The following is a 25,072-nucleotide window of genomic DNA, read 5'->3' as shown; positions in this document are numbered from 1 at the left end:
TATACCTAGATTCTAACATGTACACTGCTTTTATGGAGAATGAAATAAATATAATAAAATGAAACTTAAACACAGACCATTATTTTATTAATGAAAAGGACCACAATGCTCATCTGGTTCCAACCCCCTGCTATATGCAGGGTTGCCAACCAGCAGACCAGGCTGCCCAGAGCCACATCCAGCCTGGCCTTGAATGCCTCCAGGGGTGGGGCATCCACAACCTCCTTGGGCAACCTGTTCCATTGCTACGGGCACTGTGAGCACGGGCACTCTCACCTCTCTCTGAACACGAGGTGAGGAAAAAAGACCCCTGCCGAAACAGGGCACTGCAGGCGGGAAGCAGCGGTGTGCCGGCCAAAGCGCTCCGCCGCAGCGCGTCCCCCGGAACTCCGGAGCGCCGGAACGCCGGGTGCGGCCGCTTGTTTCCGGGGGAGGCCGCAAAGCGTTGCGTGCCCACGCGGTGTGCAGGTAGGTGCTGCGGGTGCTGGGCCGGGGCAGCGCTGTGCGAGACCCGCTCCGCATACAGGGCTGCCTTGTTGGGCCCGGCGGGAACGCGGTGTTACACGTGTGCCACCCGAGCTCACTGCCTTGTGTCCTCTGCCTGTTGTGCGCGGTCACAGGGAAACCTTCCATGCTACGCTGACTGTAAGCGGCTGTTGAAGGAGTAAGATGGAGGAAAAGGAAAAGAAGAAGCACCGTGCCAAGCACAGCGGACCGAAAGCAGAGAAAAAAAGGAAACGGCATCTCAATGATCTGGGAATTGGAGAGGAGGAGGATGCTCGGAAAAGAAACCCCAAAGCCTTCACAGTGCAGTCCGCCGTGCGGATGGCCAGAACGTTCCATAGGTGAGCAGCAGGAATTAGGTAGAGAGCATGCAGTCCGTTGGCCAAACAGGTTTCAGAAAGTGGTGAGGTGCTGGAACAGCTGCCCAGAGAGGCAGTGGATGCCCCATCCCTAGAGGTGTTCAAGGCCAGGTTGGATTGGGCCCTGGGCAGCCTGATCTGGTATTAAATGTGGAGGTTGGTGGCCCTGCCTGTGGTGGGGGGGTTGGAGATTTATGATCCTTAAGGTCCTCTGCAACCCGGGCTGTTCTGTGATTCTATGAAGCCCTGGCACAGCTGCCTGGAGCTGTGGGTGCCCCATCTCTGGAAGCAGTCAAGGGAAGGCTGGATGGGGCTCTTCTTCCTGCTCTTGTGGGTGGCAATCCACCCACGGTAGGGGGTTGAAACTGGTGGGCTTTAAGGTCTTTCCCAACCCAAGCCCCTCTGTGATTCCATCTGGTGTTTCCTTATTGTTTTGCACATAAATATACGTAGTGTAATTTTCATAAAGAGGCTCATTGAGCTTTCATCATTTGCAAGGCTGTGTTGTAATTTGCACGTGTGTCGGTGGTGTGGTGCATCCTGCATATGTGTTACCTGGTGCAGGTATGCTAGGTTTACTTGGAAAAAAAAAAGTCTGTAGAGCTCCTTCGGCTTGGTCAGAGTTCCTTGTTCATTGTAGGAACCAGGCACTTGGTGAGCTTTCGTGTCTGAATGTTTGCAGATGCTGAAAATATTCTAAAAGAGCACTTATTGCTTTTTAATTTCTTCTTGTGTTCATTTTAAATTTCTTCTCAGAACTCAGGATTTGAAGACTAAAAAACATCACATTCCTGTGGTTGACCGTACTCCTTTGGAGCCTCCTCCAGTGGTGGTGGTTGTAGTTGGCCCTCCCAAGGTTGGGAAGAGCACCTTAATAAAATGTCTCATTAAGAACTTCACAAGACAAAAATTAGTTGAAATCCGGGGCCCTGTTACTATCGTTTCAGGTGAGATTAAATTTGGGCTTTTGTTCTTTTGAACTTGTTCCTTTGTTTGTTATGTTTTCAGTCCCAACTTCCACTTGGCCATTGCCTTTTTACTTTTCTTGTATATTGCCATTTGGATCATTGAGGAGCCCAACCCACAGCATTTGAAGAAAAAAATTGTAAGGGAAAATCTTGCTTGGATCCAGACAGTTGTGTCTGGTATTGGTAAACTCTTGAGAGGTTTAAACTAATAAATCTGCTTTTTGTCAGAAATGATTCACAAATATGGAAAAGGAAAAAATGGGATGGGAAAAATGTGCTAAATTGGATTTTCTATTTGGTCTACTGAAACTTAGGAATTGAACTTTGCAGTTGATGATATGAAGGAGAAAAAAATATGGTAACTTTCAGTCAAAGGTGTCCTTGTTGAGTGGTATGTTGTTAATGAGCTCAGGTTAGTTAAACTGAACAGTGGGTACTTTGTTCTAATTCAGATGCATGTTAAGAAATCTCTTAATATCTATTTGGTGTTTTTAAACTATTGTGTTTTTTGGGAAGCTGCAGCTGAGGGTTTTGTCTGAAGAGGAGAAAAAGTAAGTAGTAAAATGAAGTCCTTGGAAATTAATTCTGGGATACAAAAGATAGAAGTAAAGCAGAGGTTTCCTTCAAAATACAGTGTATCTTTGGTTGTTAGGTTGTTTTTGGAAAAGGCAGAACAACTTCTTGGAAACCAGGTGCTCAGCCTGGTAATTTTAAAGGGAAAGGTTAACGTTTCAGAGAATTGCAAGCATTTGAAAACAAGTACTTGTACAATTGCACATAGTTGGCAGTCCACTTGCTAGACTGCAGCAGTATAACCTGGAAGGAAATCAGTGGAGTAATTCCTTTGCTTCCTCTTTGAATTTCTGCTCCTTACTTTTGTTTTCAGGTAAGAAACGCAGGCTGACTATTATTGAATGTGGATGCGATGTTAATACAATGATTGACCTGGCTAAAGTTGCTGATCTGGTAAGTTACAAATAGCATATGATTTCTACTCTAATTTATGTTGAAAGTACTTTTTCCTGGAAGTCCTAGAAGTAGACTGCATAAGTAGTCTGTTTTCTCTGGTCATTGCTGTCCGAGGCAGTGCTGTCTTGGGCTTCCAAAATAACATGTCTAATTCCTACAATGAACCTAATATTCTCTAAGAACCTCAAGGAGTTTCCTTGACTGGTGGGGGTGGGAAGATGGGATTTGGGTGTGGGATGGTTTGAGAGGATGAAGGGAAATTACACAACTTTATTGTGAACAGAACTGGTAAACTGTTAGCATAAGACTTTATAACAGGGCAAAATATTGAAATGACTTTTTATTTGAGGATTTCGTCAAACTGTGTAAAATCTGAAAATGGTATTCAGCTCAGTAAGTTTTCATTTAGTGCATAAAGTGGAAATATGAGTTGGTTTTGTTTGATATACTTGGCTGTTTCTGTCCTTGAAGGTAGTACTAGGATTGATTTCAGTGAAATGTGGTCTCTGTTTTAAATTTAAACTTTTTGTTTTTGAAGTCTTTTTTGTCTTGAGAATCTAATACGCAATCTATGAAACTATTAGCAATTGTACTTTGTGTGTGGATTTAGAATAGAATGTTCATGGTTGATTTGGGCTTGGGACCCTCAGCTGAATGTTAATCATAGAATCATAGAATGGCCTGGGTTGAAAAGGGCCTCAGGGACCATCTAGTTTCGAGCCCCTGCTGTGTGCAACAGATCAGGCTGCCCAGAGCCACCTAAACTAAAATGCATGCAGTAGTCCAGGATCCTGTCCTACCTGCATGCTTCCTTCTCAAGGAAGTAAGATGTATGAAAAGTACTAAATTCTGTTGGTATGTAGATGATGTTGAAGATTCCAAATGCACTGAGTGATCCCGAGAATCTGTTTGGTTTTACTGTTAGGAGGCTGAGTTTACATCATTAGTCACAGATCTTTGTCATCAGTTGCCGTGCATTTTAAGTTCTTCATCACTGAGGAACCAGCAGAGCTTTATTTCAACTTTCATGCCGTTTTCCTCTGTCAGTGAATTTTAGTCAGATAAACAAACAGAGAGTGTGACAAATTACACAAAATAATCCTGCTAATATTGGAGGTTGCTCAACTTTTCATTGTTTTTGGTTTCTGAGAAGCTTGTGACTTTAAAGACTTAACTTAGATGTTGTGTTCTCAGGTTCTGATGCTCATTGATGCCAGCTTTGGATTTGAGATGGAAACATTTGAATTCCTGAACATTTGTCAGGTACATGGCTTTCCCAAAATTATGGGAATTCTTACCCACCTGGATACATTCAAGAACAACAAACAATTAAAGAAGACAAAGAAGAGGTTAAAGCACAGATTCTGGACTGAAGTATATCCGGTATGGCATCCCACATTTATTTTCTGCATATTTTGCATTGTAGTATGTTAATAAAGTCTATGGCAATACTTAAATATTTATTGCATTTATAAGATCTTTTGAGTATTGCTATCAATAGACAATTTTGTTATTATATCATATAATGCAGTCTTTGTTAAAATGCTTGTATCTTTATCTGAGCATGCCTTGCTAGCAAACATGTGATACTAGTAAAGAGATCTGTTACATGGGTTATGGAGACAAACTAAATCTTTACAACAGATTTTCTGACCTTGAATGGTTTTGCACTAAGATTTAGGGGAGTGTTTTCATGTTGAAGTGTGCTAATGAGCTTGAACTTCAGGAATCAGTTGTAAATTGCAGTTTACAATTATGATTTATGTAATAGAATTGTGTTAGGTTTTTCCAGTTTTGCAAGTATTGCATTGATGTTTAATATTTTAATGTCTTTTTGATATATTCAGGGTGCTAAGCTGTTTTATCTGTCTGGGATGGTTCATGGAGAATATCAAAAGCAGGAAATTCACAATCTGGGACGTTTCATCTCTGTTATGAAATTCCGACCGCTTACTTGGCAAACGACTCACCCATATGTCCTTGCAGACAGGTATGTGGCTCTCTGTTCCTCAATATCAACATAGAAAACATGCTTAGTGTTTAAAAAGCTAGAAATAGCTGAGCATCTGTGAACACAAAACATAGAGAGAAAGAACAAAAATAATGGTAGTCTTTCAGTAACATTGTTTTAGGTTACTTGTTATAGAACGTAGGCCACCTCCAGACAGGTTGCAGATGTGGGCCCATGAGAGCATAACAAGGTTCAAAAAGGCTAAGTGCAAGGTGTTGCAGTTGAGCAATCCCAGGTATTTATACAGACTTGAGAGCAGCCCTGCAGAGGAGGACTTGGGGGTCCTGGTGGACTAGAAGCTGGACATGAGCCAGCAGTGTGCGCTTGCAGCTCAGAGGGCCAACTGTGTTCTGGGCTGCATTAAAAAAGGGGTGGCCAGCAGGGAGGGAGGTGATTGTTCCCCTCTACTCGGCTCTTGTGAGGCCTCATCTGCAGCGCTGCGTCCAGGCCTGGGGCCCCCAGCACAGGAAGGACGTGGAGCTCTTGGAGCGGGTCCAGAGGAGGGCACTGAGATGAGCAGAGGGCTGGAGCTCCTCTCCTATGAGGAAAGGTTGAGGGAACTGGGCTTGCTTAGCTTGGAGAAGAGAAGGCTCTGGGGAGACCTTGTTGTGGCCTTCCAGTACCTGAAGGGAGCCTATAAACAGAAGGGGGAATGGCTGTTTATGAGGGTGGATAGTGATAGGACAAGGGGGAATGGTTTTAAACTGAGACAGGGAAGGTTTGGATATTAGGAGGAAGTTTTTCACGCAGAGGGTGGTGAGGCTCTGGAACAGGTTGCCCAAGGAGGTTGTGGATGCCCCATTCCTGGAGGCAGTCAAGGCCAGGCTGGATGTGACTCTGGGCAGCCTGGTCTGCTGGTTGGTGACCCTGCACACAGCAGGGGGTTGGAACCAGATGAGCACTGCGGTCATTCTGTGATTCTCCATGGCTGGTTGTTTGTGTCCCCTTCTTTGTGCAGTACAGAAGGTGGATGTGGAAGGGATTTCCATCTGATTGCCAGTCCTTCTTTCTTCCCTTCCCTCTGGTAGTTCTTGTGTTGCTTACTCACATTATTAAAGAAAAGATGGTATTGCATGTCCAAAGGGAATGCATCTTTCAGCTGTCGTATGGTGGTAACCTGTTATCACCCTGAAGACAAAATTGATTTGAGGAGTGTTTAGTGTGCATAGCATATAAATAATTGAAGTGTTGAGACAGAGGTACGTATTTCATGAAATGTTGGTTAATCTTCTGGAGGTGTGTACATCTGTGTTCAACAAGTTTTAATATACAGCTGTTTCGTATTATTGACTGTTTTGATTTTTAGAGCCTGCAGAGCGTGACTCAGTGCTGCTGTGGTTGTGTTCCTATAAATTCTTTTTTTTTTTTTTTATTAGGGCTGTTAGATGATCTGACTTTTTTTTTTTTTTTTTAATGTTTGGTAGAATGGAAGACTTGACAAACCCAGAAGATATACGAACCAATCCCAAATGTGACAGGAAGATATCACTTTATGGCTACTTAAGAGGAGCATATCTGAAAAACAAAAGCCAAATTCATATGCCAGGTAAGTTATCGTATTCCTAAAACTTGTGTTTGTGCTGATCTGTGTTGCTGTTGGTATTTTAATAGTGGTTTGATTTGTATCTTTAAACAGTGAATTGTAAAAAATCATGTTAAGCTTTTGGAAATGTTTTTTTGTAATACATGTTTCTGTAAAAGCATGTAGTTGTAAATAGCTGTGCTTTTCAATTCTGCGGTTTTCTTGCAGTGTTAAACACAGTATCTGAAGATCTTCAGTGATGTTTCACTTTATGAGGTGCTTGAAGTATAAAACACACCAGCTCTAATAGTGACAAGTAAATTTGACTTATGTAAAATTTTTCATACTCCTTGTATAAATTCAGTATTTTAAGCACATGATTTAAAAGCTTAATTTCAAAGATTTTAATATTAAATACACAGACCTATTTAGAAAAGTGAGTTAATAGTTCCCCTCATTAAATGCAGTCAGGCAAGCCTAGAGCTGTGTGTTGGTGAACTTGAGTGTTCTCCTCTAAGTTCATTGCTTTAACAGCAGAAACAGATGTTTGATACAGAGGTGATGAATTGCTGAATACTACAACGTTTTTTTGTTTTCTTTTTTTCTTTACTCTCTTCATGATGAATTGCACACACTTTAGAATTAAAACTCAATGAAAACCTTATTTGTCCCCTTGCCTGTCTCCCTAGGTGTAGGGGACTTCACTGTTAGTGATGTGAGTTTCCTACCAGATCCCTGTGCGCTACCTGAGCAGCAGAAGAAGCGTTCTTTAAGTGAGAAAGAAAAACTAATCTATGCCCCTCTCTCAGGAGTTGGGGGTATTGTATATGATAAGGATGCTGTTTATATTGACCTTGGAGGAAGCCATGCTCATGAAAATGAAGAGGTAAAAGAGCTATGTTATTGATTTCAATTCTTGTATCTTAAAAAATGTAGTTTTCACCTCTAGAGTAAAAGTAAGTATTTAATAATAAGCTTCTGAAAAATAATCCCTTTATATTAATTTCTTTTTTCTTCTCAGATGGCTTCTCTGTAAAACTCTGTGCAAAGCATTTGAAGAATGAGTTAATAAGTAGTTAATTTCAGAAGTTTTGTTTGTTAAGACAAGACTTATATAAGCTTCTGGTGCCAGAATATTATTGTTCTTATTTTGCAGGGTAGGGCAGTTGCAGGAAAGAATAATGATGATGATGATCATTTTTACAAATACATATTTTCATTTTTTTTGTCGGATCACTGATTTTATTGACTGTTCATTGGATGTTTGTTTATTCACCTTAATTGAAATGTAAAAAACTTTGGCTTTTCAGGAGGAAGTGAGACCAAATCATGAGCTGGTTCAGAGCCTCATCTCCACTCACTCAGCCATAGATACTAAGATGGCGTCAAGCAAGGTTTCTCTCTTCATGGACTCTAGACCATTAGGTTCAGAAGATGTGGGACAAGAGTAAGTTTCGAATTCTGAGCAACGTTTGAGTAATTCTAAGTGTCTGATTTTGGGTTCTAATTTAGGACAGTTTCTCAGTTATGTGCAGTTAGCAGAGTGGCTTGTTACTTAGTTCATTTTGTTAGACTACTCAAGCCAGATACCAATTGTTCTTAGCTCAAATAATGTATTAAGAATGTTTTACAAGTAGTATAGTTCTATTACCCAGAATTTCCTGGATGATTCAGCTTTAAGTGGAACGTTTCTTTTCAGAGTTTTAGAGAATGGCAGTTATAATCCTCAGTGAAATGCATCGTTTAACCTATTTCCATACCACAGCAAATGAAGAAATTTCATGGAGTTATTTGCATCTGCAATTTGCAGTGAATTGAACTAAAAGACTTTTCTTACTTCATGAAGTCTGTTACCTTTTTAGTGTTTTCCATAATTTCATAATTATGAATATCCATAGTTAGTGTTTTCATAACTTTTGATGTTCCTTCCACAAAAATGTTTTAAATTACTGATGTGAAACAAAATTATTTTGCTAATATTTATTTGCACTTCACTGTCTTCCCCCAAACATCTTTGGAAAAACAGGATTGTGATGCCAAAAGAAGAGAGGCAGATTGATTTGAACACTGGAAGAGTACGTCGGAAAGCATTATTTGATGAAGAAGAAAAGAAAGAAGATGATGACGCAGTTAGTGATGAGGAAGATGAGCAAGAAGAAGCCATGTCTGAGGATGGAAGTGATGGTGATGATGAAGAGGAAGAAAGTGATGAAGAGCTCTTGGAGGCAGAGATGGCTCCTGGGAGTGCCAAACGTCTGAAAACGGAGGTGGCTCAAGAAGAAACTGTGAGTGAACTGCCAGCATTTGCTGATAGTGAGGATGATCTTGAGGTGAGTTCTGAAGAAGAGGAAAACACTGCCTCTGAAGAAAACGAGACAGAGGAAGATGATGATGATGAAGAACAAAGGACATATGAGAGCTCAGGTAGTGAATTTGAAGCCGGCAGCAATGGAATTGTGGAACCTGAGCAAAATGAACTAGCGAATGAAGATAAAGACACCAGATCTCAACTCTTGGTTCGCGGTCTGAAAAAAAAATCCTTGCTCACAACAGATTCGGGAAATTGCACAGCAGAAGAGGCATCAGAGTCTGAGGTTGAATCCCTCAGTGAGGGAGATGATGAAGAAAAATCACGTGATGAATTAGAAGCTGAAGTATCAGATAGGAAAGGATTTCAGCCAAAGAAAGCTGATAGGATGAGGCAAGCTGAACCTGAAGATGATGAGGTTGAAAATCTGCTGAGAGAAGAAGAGGAGTATGAAGAAAAAACAGATTTTTCTGCTGACACTGCAGGTAGACTGTAAATGTTGTAATTTTTTGTATGCCCATTTTGCATTAAATTCATTGTTAATTGTTAAAGGATAGTATAATGAGCAAATATTATATGTATTTGAGTTGTATAATGTTGTGTAATTGTTGGGTGGCAAACTTCACCTTTGGAAACCTGGTACTATTTACTTTCAAGCCTTTCATTTGTAGTGCAGTATACAGATTTCAGGTTTCCTTGCTAGAAAATGGAGATGATTCATTTTATAAACTTTGGCATTTCTGCACCAAATTTTATTATAATCTTTATGGATCTGTGTGTAACAGAATTCAAGGTACATTATTTCACTTAGAGCAAACCATTCTTGGAGGAACATGACTAAAATTTTTTAATTATTGACCAAGCATTTGATTAAGTTGCTCATAAGAAGCATTGGAATTGCCATCCTTGGAGACATTCGAAGTGCCTGAATGCTGTCATAGGCAACCCGCTGTTGGTGACCTTGCTTGAGCAGCACAGCTGGAGAAGTTAACTTCCAGAGCTTCAGCTTTAGCCATTCTGTGATTCTTTGAGCAGCAAGGGAATGTGTAATTCCACATTTGAAAATATTAAAATCTATTATCGTTGCTCATAATCTCTTACACTTTCATCCTTCTCAAGTTAGGATTCATTAAGGGAAAAAGAAATCAGAGCTCCAGCTTGTTAGCCACAATTAGTTTCTATGTGTATATGGAGTATAAAAAACTGATCAAATGTGTATTGAGGTAATGTTCTTATTTGAATGGATTAAGTAGTTCCTGAATTTTGCTCTTTTTTGAAGACGGATGCTAATTTTTCCCCTTTCAGGTGCACTTAAATGGAAAGAAGACCTCACACAGAAAGCAGCTCAGGCCTTTCTAAGGCAGCAGCAGGCAACCCCAAATCTCCGTAAGCTTGTGTATGGAACAGGTACACATTCGTAATGTCTTAATTTATGGTGGGTTTTTAGCTAATAGCAAGTTTGTAAGTCTGAAACTTTGAGCTCTTTCAGTGAGAGTCTTGAGGAGAGTTAATTCAGTTTCCTAATTGCCAGTACTCACTTCCTTTTGTAATAAAGGCAGTTGTTAGTTTTTCCCCCCAAAAAATGTATATATATATCCTGAGCTTGTTTGGGATACTGCTGTTACCTGTTGTATGGTGTAACTGTTTTCCCTCAAATATCTGAATTTTGCTCACTTTTACAATTGTATAGTAGCAATTGCATAAATCCATTTTGGTAATTTATGTTTTTTGTGAAATACTAATTTTTCTGTTTTCATTAATTTTTTTCTCACAGTGACTGTAATATTCTTTTAAATGTGTCTCAGTGTTATCATGTCTGTGCATTATCACATCCAAGGTGTTCACTGAGGGAAAAAAAATACTCTGGCTTAGAAGAAAGATAAGATTGTTTTCTTTTTGTAATTTGTGCTATTTAATTTGCAGCTTTTCCATTATTTATCTGAATGTACAAACCTCATCATGCAGAACCTACGCAGAATACAATGAGTATTTGTCTTCTATTGAACTTTCACAGTGCAGAAGTGGAAAGATTTAGTAGTAGATTCTCAAGTCCAGTGTTCTTGATTTACGAGGTAGTCCAGTGTTGTATCTACTTATGGTATTTAGTGAGCACTGTTTGCTTACTGGCAATGTTCTTTGAGATAATTCCAGGTGGGCGAGTAGAAACTGGACTGCAGGTTGTTCAAAGGACTGTATAGAGTTTTGTATTAAATTGCATGTTTCAATGTGGAATGGCTGCACAACTGAAACTGGTAGGATATAGTATCTTTTTGGCTGCTTCTGCTACAGATATTGTGAAACATAAGGCAGGAGAGGGGTTGTTGACAAATGTAGTTCGTGTATTGTGGGGAAATAATCACAGTTGGTTTCATTTAGCCATCGAGGATGAAGACAATGAAAGTGAGGATGCAGGTGATGAACTTGGAGGTCTGTTCCATGTCAGCCGTCCAGATAAAGAAGCCAAACAGAAGGCTAATGGTCTTGACTGCTCTAAATTTCTGGTGGAAAAGCCTCAAGACTGGGACTTAGAAGAGGTAATTCAGTCAGATAGTTGAATTTGCAAATCCTATACTTGTTATGTCCTGACTGTATTTTTAAAAGCACTACTAAGTTATTATGGAGAAGTGTCACTGAAACAGACCTATGTAAGCTACAGTCTTTGTTACATCTTGTGCTACTCAAGGTCAAGAGGAATATTTAGTAGCCGAAGGGTTCAGTGGGAAGTTAGAATAAGTCTGTTGAATGCTCACCTCTCAACTGTCTAGTGGATTGTAATTTTCTGCTTATACAGAAGTAGAAAGCATGAGTGCAAATCTCTACATAGAGGCTTCATTAGTGTAATGACATTTGGGCAAGGTTTGAGGTGGCTTCTCGTTCCTGCTTGTGGCTGAGGAATTATGTAGTTTTGGTAGTGGTACCTTGACTTAGATCTGTGTATGCAAGTGTCAAATTATCCCTGAGTTTGGAAGATGGTTGAGGAGTGGGGAATGAATAACGGAATGCTTGTGTTGATGAGAAGCTTTAACTGTACAAGTCAACAACACTTTATTTTGCAGGTTATGAGCAGCATTAGAGATTGCTTTGTTACTGGAAAGTGGGAAGAAGATAAAGATGCAGCAAAGTTGTTGGAAGAAGATGGTATGTGTAAGACTTTTTAAGGGGAAGATATCAATGGATTCAGGGGTTTTAGGAGTTACTCCACAGTTATGTGTTCAGAATGTCCTGCACTAGCTAATACTTGCACAGTTGTTTTCCAACTTTAAATACTGCTGTGTTACACAATGTTACACAGTTGTTAAAGCATTTAAATGTTGCTGTAAGAAACATAGAAGTAGAATATTTTTAAAATTTGCTCTCTGAAATATAGGATATGTAAGTTAAATTAGGAAATGATTCGTCCCTGATTGTGTCAACTTTGCACTGTATATATTAATTCATCTACTTAGACATAGAATCATAGAATGGTTTGGGTTGGAAAGGACCTTTAAGATCATGTAGTTCCCACCCTCTGCTATAGACAGGGTCACCTCTCACTAGACCAGGTTGCTCACAGCCCCATCCAGCCTGGCCTTGGATGCCCCATTCCTGGAAGCATTCGCATTCCTTTCTGGGCAACCATTTCCAGTATTTCACCACCCTCTAAGTAAAGAATTGCTTCCTACAGGTGTTCTATTTACACATACATGTATTTCATTTTTTTCAGTGGTGTGGGTAGAGATGAGCAGAAATGATTTTTTAATGGAAAGACAAACTGGTCATTTGCATTTGGCTAAAAAGTGAGATCTTTTGGAGGGTATTTTGTGTATGTTTTTAGACATATCTGGGAAAAATGAGAAAATTTGAATAATGTGGCTGTGTCTTCTGCATAAATTGATTGAGGTTTGATAGATTTATTTAAGCTTTTTTTTTTTTTAACTTTAAAAAGGTTTTGCTATATTTAAATTTTTAATCAGTTTTTTTTTTTTTTTTTTTTTTTTTTTTTGAATGAAGAAGCTCAGTTGCTCTGATGATGCCTTGTACCATTCATCTTAACACAATAGGAATGTTCTTCCTTAACTTAATTTTGTGAGGCAATGTTTGTGGTCATTTGGAGTGATTTGAGTATGTTTTATTTGCATATTCAAAATCATCAAGTTGAGATATTGAAAGGGAAGAGTGGGATCCAGTGAACTTCAACTGAGAATATAGAGAAGAACAGGTGTATAAAACTGATAGAAAGGAAATAAGTTTGGGCTGAAACTAATCTGTAAAGTAGTACTAAGAAATACACAATACTGAAAATGAGAATAACAAAATAGTAACTGTCAGATGTTTTGTTGCAGAAGAGTTGTATGGAGATTTTGAAGATCTTGAAACAGGTGCTGTGCACAAAGGAAGGCCTGCTACTGAAGGAGATGAGGTATGACCTCTGCCTTTGTTCTGGAGTAGCACATATGTATTTCTGATCAAGAGATAAGCATCTCATGTCATAAATTTCATTTCTGTGATTTGGTACGAAATCAGTAGGAGTAAGGAAGGTAAGGTATATGACTTTGGAACCTGTAAGTATCTGGAGTAGCATATATATTTTGTTTCAAATTCAGATGTTGTTTAAAATTAATAAGGCAACACAATGCACCTCATTATTAAACTGTAGATGTCAGGATCTGGAGTTAGAAGTAAAATATGTTAAAACCAAGTGTGATTGTAACTGTTCATACCATGTCATCTGATATGGAGGATGATAGAGCTCTGTGTTAACACAGTGAGCAGTGGAAACTTAGATTCCTCGTGTCTGTATAAGAGGTTGATGGAAGCACTTCATAACCATGACTTGGATATCTTCTAAGAACAGAGCTATGGTCTTCAACACTTTTACGTTTTACATTTGGTTACAGAATTGGAGTAACAGTGTCATTTGGGAAGTGTTTGAACAGCTTATGAACAAACTTAGACCTTTCTAGCCTCTGCCTTGCAGTGCAGTATTACTCAAGGTTAATTACTTCATTTCCTTTTTAACTTCATGTGCGTGTTTTAGGTGTAGAATAGTAGGCCAATCTTAGGATCTGTTCCCTGACATAAAAAACAAATGTGAAGTCAAGAAGTGCATTTCATGAAAAGGAATACGATTAGATTGTGGAATGTTGTGGTTATTACTGAAGTAGCATCTTTTTCTATGAATGACTTAAGAAATATTCCCATTTTAGATAAAAATGACTAAGTGTGATCACTTGAATCGTGACAAAATATTCCGTAATGATACATATTGAGAATGTTAATCAGAATGGCTGATTTTCAGTGAACGCTATTACATGTATTTGTGAAATTATCACTGATCAGTCTGAAAACGAAGAAGAGAATGATGGAAACAAGTCCAAAGCAGAAGCTGAGGAGGAGGAAGCAAAAAAGGAGCGCCTGGACAAGAAACGGAAACTGAAAGAGATGTTTGATGCAGAGTATGATGAAGGGGATGCCACATACTTTGATGATCTTAAAGAAGAAATGCATAAACAAGCCCAGGTACAAGCTGTTAATTTATCATTTTATCTGACTGTGTGTCTTCAGAAATACCCAACAGAGTTTGCCTAAAGGTCTTTTCTGGAGACGTGCTTGAGAAACCCAACAACTGAAAGCTTGGTTTAAATTGACATCAGTTTATGATATTATAATTCACTGAGGAGGTAAAGCTTACATGATATATCTTGACCTATTCAGAAGTTTTTAGTGATTTTGTCGTTTACTGCTAGACTAGTTTGGAAGGTTTTAAAAAAGGAAAACAATAAAACACGAGAGAGGAGTCCTGATCTCCTCTTTGGAAGACATCAAGACATCCTTCTGCGTGGAAGAAAGGGAAAGTCCTTCTCATATTAACTTGTATCACATTTTCTTGGTATTATTTTTGGGGTGGCTTTTGCACTGTTAAAAATGGAGGATTAAGCTCTGTGTGGTGATCTCTTCCCCAGACTGCATAGTTATTTTGAGGAAAAATAATTGATGATCATTCTTGTATGTGTTCAGTAGGAGTCTTCAGCATAACTGCATCTAAAATTCTGGATGCTGATTTTGTTCCAGGCCTCTAAACTTAAAAATTACTTATTTCTTTGGCTGGCTTGAAATAATACTGCCTTATGCTACTAGTAATTTCACTGTGTGCTCTTAGACAAACCTTGTTCCAAATTGTTATTAAATTCATTGCTACCTTCTTGTATTAACCTCTGTTATAACTGTGGCATACTGGTAGGCTCATTGAGAACACTTAAAAGGTGAACAAGTACGTTGCAGAAAAAGATTATGAGGTGACTTACAGTTGTTTCACTAGCAGTCAGTTACAGAAACACATGCCAGCAGTCAGCTGTGCCCCAGCAGCAGGATGGAAGGGCGAGTATCTTAAACTGGGGATGTGTAAACACTTCTTGAAAAGTAAGCTTGGACCACAAGATTTGTTGCACATCTCAATACCTTGAAAAACGAGATGTTTGCTTAAACATAACACAGTGCATCACAGGTAGCTGAACGTCAGGAGATAGAGTAGGAATGTAAAGAGTAAAGCTTATCTTATTCATAAGGATATCTTGTTAAATATTTACATATCTGCATTTATATGCTACAGAAGAGTTTTAAAAGACCCTTTTGAGGATACAGAGTATTTGAGGACACAGAAATATTTTTAAGCTGCTGAGTAAGATAGAAGCCCAATCTCCTCACAGTGATACCTAAAGATCAGGATGTTAACTTTAAAAAGTAATTGGGTTCCTAAATCAGAAATGTTCTTTTGACATACGTGTCTTTAAAATCCAAAGTCACCCCTATGAAAGATATATCAGAAGTGACTCAGTCATTTAGTTCTTTTGGGCACTGTCTTTCATGCAGACTAACAACCCCTCTTGGGATTTCAAATTGGAAGAATTTCATGGTGGCGGAGATCTCGCTCTGAATAAAGAGTCACAAAACCTATTGGATCTTTCGAAAGATTTGTATAAATCTTAACATGTTTTAAATAGAACTGGCACCTTACGAACAAGTTGTTAATACTTGATTTTTCTAAAACTTGATGGCTTTCTCCTTGACTTTCTCCTTGTTGCATAGCTTAATAAAACTGAATTTGAAGACCAAGATGATGAGACCAGAGTGCAGTATGAGGGCTTTCGGCCTGGGATGTACGTTCGAATAGAGATTGAGAACATCCCATGTGAATTTGTCCTGAATTTTGACCCCCATTATCCCATTATCCTGGGTGGTTTAGGCAACAGTGAAGGAAATGTTGGATATGTACAGGTATGTAGCCAAAGCTGTGAGTGCACTTGATTTCAATACGTCTGTGCTTCAGTGTGTCTGGAGTTGCTCTTCATTTTCTCCTTATTAAGAATACGATAACCAGAGAAAAGTGCTCCTCTTTATCTCTTGAACAGTGGAATTGCTTTTGATACAATTAACTTTATGTTAACAGATACTGGATTTTTAAAGACTTAGCTGGATAAATGGAAGAAAAACACGTGATTGTTATTTCATGTCCATAATGTTGTTCTGCAGAGATGTCTCAGGACTACTGTACAGTGGTACTGTGATCATTAGTTTGAAAGCATGAGTTGTACTCTGAGGTTTATGTTCTACAGATAGGTGGTGAGAGGAAAGTTATTAGCTTATATTTGATTTGTTTTTTTTTTTAACTGTTTACATACAAATGTGGTTTTGGACAGTGAAATACTGTTAAGCTGTAGTCAACCTAGCGTTCAGTGATTCTGAATAAAGCTTTTTGAGTAAGAACATTGTAGTGTAGGTGGAAGTTGCTTTCAATCACTCTTGAAAATTAAGGCTTGAATTTCGAAATTGATGCGATTATCCTGTTAGAGCATTGTTAATCTTCTCTTCTAATTAGTTGCGCCTGAAGAAGCACCGATGGTACAAGAAGATACTTAAGACACGTGATCCTTTAATCCTCTCCTTAGGGTGGAGGCGATTTCAGACTATTCCAATGTTCTACATTGAAGATCACAATGGGCGTCACAGGCTCCTGAAGTACACACCACAGCATATGCATTGCGGGGCAACTTTCTGGGGTGAGGGAATTCTGGAGTTATTATCCTGGATCACTTCATGGTTATCAAATACTCAAGCTTCATGGGATATGGCAGGGAACACAGCTGGAAGCTTTGAGGATGATAAATTTTTTAAAAGCTGTGCTCCCTGTGGAATATAAAATAAAAAGTAGTATGGTAAAACAGGCAGTTGCTAATAGAGAAGGGTGGGTGAATTATTTGACTTTTAATCAAATGATGAATGTTCTGCTTGGTTGTATCATACCAAGAAGAAACTGTCTCTGGCTTTGTCTATAGAGAAGGCAAGTACTTGTGTGCATATGGGCTCAACCCTGCAAATGTTTTTGTGCATGATAATAAATGAATGTGCAAATAATTGCCACAACTTCAGTAGGGCTATTTATGTGAGTACTGGGCTGAGTGCTGCATTTAACCTTTCTCTGGTTTCAGTCGTTGATATTCTACACCGACAATTTCTCAGCTTTCTAAACTTTAAGTAGAAGCTGTTACATGTAGTGAGGCCCTTCATAATTCTTGAATTTTCCTTAGGGCCCATCACTCCTCAGGGAACAGGATTTTTGGCGGTCCAGTCTGTCAGTGGCACAACAGTAAGTTTGTTACAGTAAAGGTTAATTACTGTTTTCCAAAGGTCTTCTGTGTATGTAACATATAGATCTGAGGAGGAAGTTTATATGTGGTAAATCAGTGATACTGAAGGACCTGTAAAATCAGATGGACTTCATCTTCAGAGAGATGTATTGTGATGAGAGATGAAACTAGATCAAAACTTTTCTTTTCCCCTGCTACATTCAAAATGATGATCATGACTGCATTACTATTTTCCATGGAAAGGTTTATACTTACTTTTTGTTTAGGTACGTCTGTATTTAGATTATTTCTGAAACCTTTTTATGTGATGAGATTCTAATATTCCTGATGGAAAAACTTTGTCCTCAATGTGGGAATCTCTACGTTGTTAGAACCCATCCTTTGCACAGTCTCATCCTTGTTAAAACTATTAGGTTGTTCTCATCATGCATCCACAACTTAATTTGACTTACTGCAGTGCACAGCTCTTCTCCTTTGAGACTTTGAGTAATGTTCTGTTTCATAAAGAGAATACAGCAAGGTAGATAACAAGGACATCTAAATTGCCTCCAAGTTAATTAGAATGGCAGCTCTGAAAATCTCATTAGTGAGTGGTAGGGATGTTCCATCAGTAGAACCTTAACTTGTCTGTGCAAAGTCAGTTTGTATTTTTCATGCTGCAGTACTCCTATAAAGGTTAGAAATTCAGAACTCAAGCTCTAAAAAACTGCATTTGTGTCAGTAAAATGGTTTCTTTGCTATTTGGTAAATGTATGATGGATTGTTCTTTGGTAAATATGGTTCATTAATGTATTTTTGCTCTGTTTCAGCCTGATTTCCGGATAGCTGCCACAGGAGTTGTGCTTGATTTAGATAAGTCCATAACTGTTGTGAAGAAATTAAAGCTAACTGGCTTCCCATTCAAAATTTTTAAGAACACTTCTTTTATTAAGGTAGGTATGTATGTATGTATGCATGTGCTGCAAAGCTATGCAGCAATGCTAGGAAGGGATGCAACGTGAGAATACTTGCATCTTCCTGAGGCAGTTCTCCATGATCACTGCTTAGTGTCTTTTAAGGTGCTATCCGATGAATGTAAATTATTATTGTTAACCAGACAAGAATTCTGAAATAGTCTCCTTGCTCACACTTAGTGTCGTTTTAATTTTGCTCTTAAAAATTAATTTTATTTTCTTCCTCAAACCCATTAGTTAGCATCTCATAGTGCAAGACAATTCTGAAAAATGTGAACTTAGCCCTAGTGTCATCCAGTCAGTTTGACCCTACTGAATTTCAGCTGTGGGATGAAATATTATTGCTAGCAGTGCTTTATAACTTTACAATGATAGTTACAGAACAGTTTGCTCCAAAAAATGTTGCAGAAGTTAATTTTCACAGATCCTCTAGCTGTCCTTAGTTGGACTCTGAGAAAGAGATTAGGTTGTTCTGCATTAGGGGCAGGAAGCAGCTAAGCACTGATTCTAACAGCCAAACACCAAAGTATTTGTGTGAAATGCACGATGTGTCTGGATTTCCTTGTGGCTTAAGAATGGAGCAGCTTACTTATTTTAAGGTATGCAGTTTTCCAGCAAATGACTTAAAAAGAGAACTGGATTTTGGAAATTCTCTCAAATAGTTTGAGTTCTAAATGTATATTTTTGAATGCAAATAAGCTGATACATGACTCAAAAAGTAGATTAGTTGAGGGAATGGGGCTTCTTGAGCTTGGAAAAGAGAAGGCTGTGGGGAGACCTTGTTGTGGCCTTCCAGTACTTCAAGGGAATTTATAAACAGGAGGCGGAACGGCTGTTTATGAGAGTGGATATTGATAGGACAAGGGGGAATGGTCTTAAATTGAGACAGGGGAGGTTTAGGTTGGATATTAGGAGGAAGTTTTTCTCCCAGAGGGTGGTGAGGCACTGGAACAGGTTGCCCAAGGAGGTTGTGGATGCCCCATCCCTGGAGGCATTCAAGGCCAGTCTGGATGTGTCTCTGGGCAGCCTGGTCTGCTGATTGGCGACCCTGCACACAGCAGGGGGTTGGGAACCAGATGGTCATTGTGGTCCTTTTCAACCCAGGCCATTCTATGATTACTTCAAGTAACTTAAAGTCAATCAAGTAGGTTTTTGATATGGTCAGCACTTGTAGTATAAAGACAGTTCTCTGTCCTTGGTATTTGTTAATCAGGGGATTACTGTGTTTTTGTGGCTGCCATACATCACACAAATAAACTTAGCATCTTGACTAATGCTGGGTAATTCATGTTTTCAGGGAATGTTTAACTCTCAGTTAGAAGTGGCTAAATTTGAAGGTGCAGCAATTCGTACTGTGAGCGGCATCCGAGGACAGATTAAAAAAGCCCTCCGAGCTCCAGCAGGTGCTTTTAGGGCAACATTTGAAGACAAGTTGCTGATGAGCGGTGAGTTGCACTTTCCTGAGATTGATAAGGGGCTGTTATCACACAACTTTCATCCTACTTCACTTACTGAAAAGCAGCATCTTAGTCTCTGGAATCTGATAATTGAGGTGTGATTTCAAAGAGAGTGAAATCTGCTGAGATGCAGAACGAAATAATAAAAAAAGAAGTGCCTTCATGTTGAATTTCTTTCAGTTATACTTGGAAGTCATACAGTACAGAGATGAAAAGGTTTGTCCTGGAGATGTATTTCCCTGAGTGTTCTCAAATGTTCTACTTCTCTCCGTGAATGTGAAAATGAATTGCTTTTAATGATACAAGTGCTAGGAAAACATTTTCTTCCAAGAAGTCCAGAGAGTAGCATTGTAACTCTACATAGGTTCTTTTCCTCTAATGTTTGGGGAAAATGATGCTAGGAATATGAGTTAGTGTTCTGCTATGTTTATGGAGTGTCACTGTGATGCCAAGAACATGAGTTAGTGATTATCTGAGCTAATTTGACATTTATTTTCCTAAACACAGTAAAATTATGGATAGTGCAAAACAAGAACGGTTTAAATCTTTTATAAAAAATATGCAAACAATAGACAAATTGTCTTTTATTGGTTGTAGTATAGGCACAGATACTTAAATGTGAACCCCTGTGCAAGTCTTTAATAGGAAGAGCTGATAGGGTAGTATTAATGTGGCTGTTCTTCAGGACTATATTAGCTTTGTGGCTGCTTTAGATTTTACAGAACCAAGTGGTGCAGATAGTTACATTGCCTTTGCCTGAAGTTGAACAGATCTGGTGGATACATCAAACACAATACTGAACATGATCTACATGCTAGTTGTCTATTTCTATTCAGTATTTGTGTAGTGTGGTTGTGATGAACTGTGTTGTGAGAGCCAAGTGATATCTTTCTTTTCTTTCAGACATTGTCTTTGTGAGGACTTGGTATCCTGTGTCTATCCCCAGATTTTATAACCCTGTAACATCATTGCTGAAGCCAGCAGGTGAGAAAGACAGTTGGAAGGGAATGAGAACAACAGGCCAGCTGAGGCATGAGCGAGGCATCAAACTGAAACAAAATAAAGATTCCCTCTATAAGGTATATTTGATATATGACTTCTTCTTTTATGCTTTATTTTTTTTTTTAAACAGCGATCACAGTCTCATTTGCCCTGTGGCCTAGACCTGTGCAAACAGAGCAGGATAAACACACGTTCATTTTATGTTTTAATATTAATAATTTGGCATTTTTATCCACAGGTATACAGTCTTTCCTGGCATGTGAGAGGACTGAATCACTGGAAAGCAAATGTTGTGTATCAGTGAGAGTTTTTAAAGTAGTCTGAATAGTAAAGTAGGAATGAAGTTTTCATGTACAGTTTTCATTTTACAGGTGCAAGAATGTGGGCAATCTTTCCCCTCCTCTCTCCCCCCCAAGTAGGGGAGAAATCAGATGAAAGCTTTCTAAGGTCATGACTTTTATGCATGTTCTGTATCCATTCTTTTAGCCTATTGTGAGGGAGAAAAGGCATTTCAATAAGCTGCACATTCCTAAAGCACTGCAGAAAGCGCTGCCATTTAAGAACAAGCCTAAGAATCTTGAGAAGAAGGGCAAGACTCCAAAAGATCAGTGGAGACCAGCTGTTATCAGGGAGCCTCATGAAAAGAAGGTAATTATCACTTACCCTGAAATGAGGATTCCCTACTGGAAAGTGTGTTGTTTAGACCATTTCTAACTATTGTTTTTAGCATGTCACTACTAGTGCTAAAGGCATACCTGCTTCTAGTGAAAAGTTGTCCTGCAGTTTGTTTTGTTTCTGTTCAGCATGTGGCACATGTATGGAAATGGCTCTGAGTAGATAGCATCTATTTATTAAACCAGTAGGTCACCTGATACAACTTCTGTCCTTGTCACAGTGCCTTCAAAGTATTTCAAATGGATATAGTCCTCTCACAGTAGGGCAATTTAAGTTGACAGCTGCAGTCTTTTATTTGTCATGTCATTGCTGTATGTTATAGGTGAGATTTGAAGTGAATTCTCTACTTCGAAAATGGAAGATTGCAGCATGCTTACAACTTCAGTGTAGAAGTACTAGAGAATTAATCAATTAAGCAGAGTTTTCTAAATAGTGTCAAATCAAAATCAGAGTTCAGTATTTGAATTAACTTCCCAACAAGATAGATAATTATACTATTTTAGAAATTGGGGAACAAGTATAAAAAATGTTAGCAATTTGCCCTGAATCTCTGATTCAGCATACAGCTGCCTGCTGAGGTTAAACTGTTTCTTGCTACAAAACTCAACTGTCTGTATGTTGATTTTCTTGCTTTCTGTTCTAGATATCGGCTCTTCTCAATGCTTTGAGTACAGTGAATAATTACAAGATAAAGAAAGCCAAAGTAAAACATCGGCAGCAGATTAAAGAGTATGTCAAAGTTAAGCAGAAGGAGGAGGAACAGAAATTAAAGAGACAAAAGGAGGCTAAGAAGAAAATTTATCGAATACTGGGACAAAGGGAGAAAAAGAGGCAGAAGTCAAGCTTGAAAGGATCTAGCGAGGGAGCCAAGAGTGTGTAAAATTGTATCAGATTTTGGGGCAAATGAGAAAATAGGATGGCTGTGCAATTTTCTTTTGGAACAACAACAAAAAACCATTAGACTACACTGAATGTACTTCCAGGAGAGGAAAAATGCGAATGTGACCTTTTTCAAGCTATGGAATACATTTGGAAATGTATATAAATAAGGCAGTGAACTACAAATTGTGATTTTTCTACATGATATTCTGGAGGACTATCAGTATATTTCTACCCTTACTGCGTATTTGTCCAGCCAATAAAGTATTTTATTTCTAAGTTTCTGAATATTCTTTGTAAGTGTTTTGTCACAGTTCTAGTGGACTTTATGTGAAAGAATGAACTCATGTGGATGAGTGTTTCTGAATGTGTTTCTGTGTTGGCCATTGCCTAAGTTTTGCCCTTAGCAAGTTTGCTAGTAAAAGGCATGAGGCTCAGTGCAATTTCTGGCTAAGCAGTGTTAGATACTTCCTGAATGCTGGCAACTACTGTAAGTGGGCACAAACAGCGTTCCTTTCTTCCTTGAAGAATGTCTTTCCATGTCTTTGTTTGGTGGATTGTTGTTCGGCTTTCTCAAGATGTGAGGAGGGAAGAGGTAGAAGAGACATAGTTTCAGTTGACTTCAACTGATGGTTGAAGTCTTGGAAGCTTTGAACAATCATTTTTTGTATTGGGACTTTTTTGTTAGGCCCTACATGACATCAGATGGTTACTGTAAAATGTCTGTTCGATACTTCGAACAGGAAGCAGCTCAGATAAAAATCAGTAATTTCTTGGTCTCTTTCCTAAATGAGTTAATTCTTTATCATTAAACCAAAATTCATTATTATTGCACTGTGGTAGTATTTCCTATCTGATGGGAGATTCCCCGTGGGTTCCCTCATACAAAAGCTTTCTGTTGAGTGAGTTTGTAGACACTGATGCCGACATTTAGCATTCAGGATTACCTTAATTAATTTCATAATGTTCTGTGTACTCCTAATATTCACATTCTAATGCATCCATTTTTGCCTATGTGATACTTGGCTGAAACCAGCCTCATATTAGTTCTCTGGTATATTTTGTTGTTTTTATCTGCAAGGTTCACCTGAGGTCTTGTGAATATGAGAGCATGGTTTATTCTGTGATATTGCAGATGATCTCCTGGCGGGTAAACAACTGCTGCTCTTTTGTTGTTGTTGTAGAACAGGGTGGTCCCCTATAACTTTGTTCTTTTGTTCTGCAGTGTCGTTTCCAGTTCTGTCGTACTGTGCTAGGTTGGGTCACTTGTGTTTCTCCTTGATCCCACCTCTTTCCTTGTCTTTGTGACACCAAGCTCAGATGCGAGATAGCTGGTGTGCCCCACCAGCGTGTGCCCACTGCTGGCCTGCAACAATTTACAGAGTCCAGCCCTATTATGGCAAATAGAAATTAATGGACATTGGCTGACTTTTGGTTTGCTGGGGGTCTGCTGGTGGTGAGCAGTTTTCAAGGCTTTTGTTTGTTGGCTATAGCCATCTAAACTTCCCTTATTAAGGTTTAAAAACAAACAGACAAAAAATAGGGCACCTTCCTACCAGGAGAAGTATTTATTGAATGAGCAGCTGTCCTTACGGCTGCATACTGAGCAAGGGCAATTCTCTTCCATCTGCAAAGTTCTGCTGCAGTGGAAGTGGCTCTGCTAAAAAAGATTGCAAGGCATTTGCGTTTCTTACAGAGCCAATTTTTGGGAAATTTATAGCAGAAAACAGGTTTAGTAAGCTTCACAGCGTTCTGTTCCTGCGTTGGACTTGAGGAGGCCCAGAACTGCCTAGGTTTTATGGTGATAGAGAGCTTGGCCAGGGTCCAGTACATTTGCTAATTGTACCTGGGCCATGATTTACAGTGCTCTGGAGAAGGTCACTATAAATCCTCTGCTGTGGTATGAGGGAAGCGGTGTACAACATATAGATTACAGTCATCGCTGTATTTGTCTGACTGTCTACCTGTAAGGAAAAAGATGGAAAAAACCCCTATATTTACCACTACTGGACAGCTGGTGGAATACAGCAAGACAGCCCATGTTATCAAAGAGCATCGCTGGCAGGTGGCAGAAAGAGGAGCTGAACTATGCTTATCTCAGATAAACTCAGTCAGCACTGCGGGAAGTGCAGCTAATTAGCAGTCTTGCTTGTGATTAAGTCCTATGCACCATAGCAAAAACAGCCTTTTGTACAGTGATTTCCATGTTAATTAAAAATAATAATAATAATCCAGTAGAAAGCATCACACAGGTCTTTTGGGTGGGGTAATGCAAAATGAACTGAATCCTGGGTTATTTTTATGTAGGAGGTGATGCTAATGGTCAGTTTTGAGTAATTAAGAAGGGGTGAGGTGTAAGAGGGTGGTGGGGCTTCCTATATACAGGGCTGTGTGTGCAAATGTTTAGTTCATGAGTTTGTGAATGTGAGGCTCCATCAACAGCGACCTTTAAAGCTACAGCACGGTTAGGCCAACGCTGCAGCTTGTCTAAAGGATGGCTTTCTGAATAACACCATTCCTTGGAAGCCTGAGATGAATGTTTCTCATTGTGGACTGGCTAACGTGGACTCATTTTTCGACAGTTAAGCCTGATTCTGCCTCAATCTTTTAGTCTCCAGTCTGTTTTCAAGATGAAATAGGTAACTCACACTGCAGCAGATGAGGCTCTATGTCCTGCCCTAGCAGCTGCCTGTTGTGGGGATGGCTGATGAATACCCACCTCAGCAGTTTGTTGGGTGTCTGCGTGTCCCCATCCCCAGGCTCTGGTTGCTTCCTCTGCTTTTGAGGCTCACCCACACACATTGAAGGGTCATCTTCACTCACGCTGAAAAACTTGTCTGT

General features: G+C 39.2%; 1 protein-coding gene across 1 annotated transcript; it reads left to right on the top strand.

Annotated features, from left to right (window-relative positions):
• The first annotated feature begins 435 nt into the window (after positions 1-435).
• BMS1 (BMS1 ribosome biogenesis factor) lies at positions 436-22,519 on the top strand. Its single transcript, XM_042818587.1, has 23 exons — positions 436-468; positions 621-845; positions 1,620-1,810; positions 2,718-2,797; positions 3,995-4,183; positions 4,648-4,790; positions 6,236-6,357; positions 7,023-7,219; positions 7,644-7,780; positions 8,360-9,126; positions 9,947-10,048; positions 11,018-11,175; positions 11,698-11,779; positions 12,964-13,040; positions 13,961-14,140; positions 15,707-15,895; positions 16,497-16,677; positions 17,206-17,264; positions 18,075-18,197; positions 19,516-19,663; positions 20,579-20,754; positions 21,164-21,325; positions 21,996-22,519. The coding sequence occupies exons 2-23, from the start codon at positions 670-672 to the stop codon at positions 22,230-22,232; spliced, it is 3,876 nt and encodes a 1,291-aa protein (XP_042674521.1). The 5' UTR covers positions 436-468; positions 621-669; the 3' UTR covers positions 22,233-22,519.
• Positions 22,520-25,072: the final 2,553 nt, after the last annotated feature.

Source organism: Centrocercus urophasianus, unplaced genomic scaffold, assembly GCF_019232065.1.
Source record: "Centrocercus urophasianus isolate 14NV4802_14NV808 unplaced genomic scaffold, USGS_Curo_1.0 seq_17, whole genome shotgun sequence".
Classification (NCBI taxonomy): domain Eukaryota; kingdom Metazoa; phylum Chordata; class Aves; order Galliformes; family Phasianidae; genus Centrocercus; species Centrocercus urophasianus.
The sequence above is the reverse complement of the archived record's forward strand: the minus strand, read 5'-3'. Positions and strand labels throughout refer to the sequence as shown.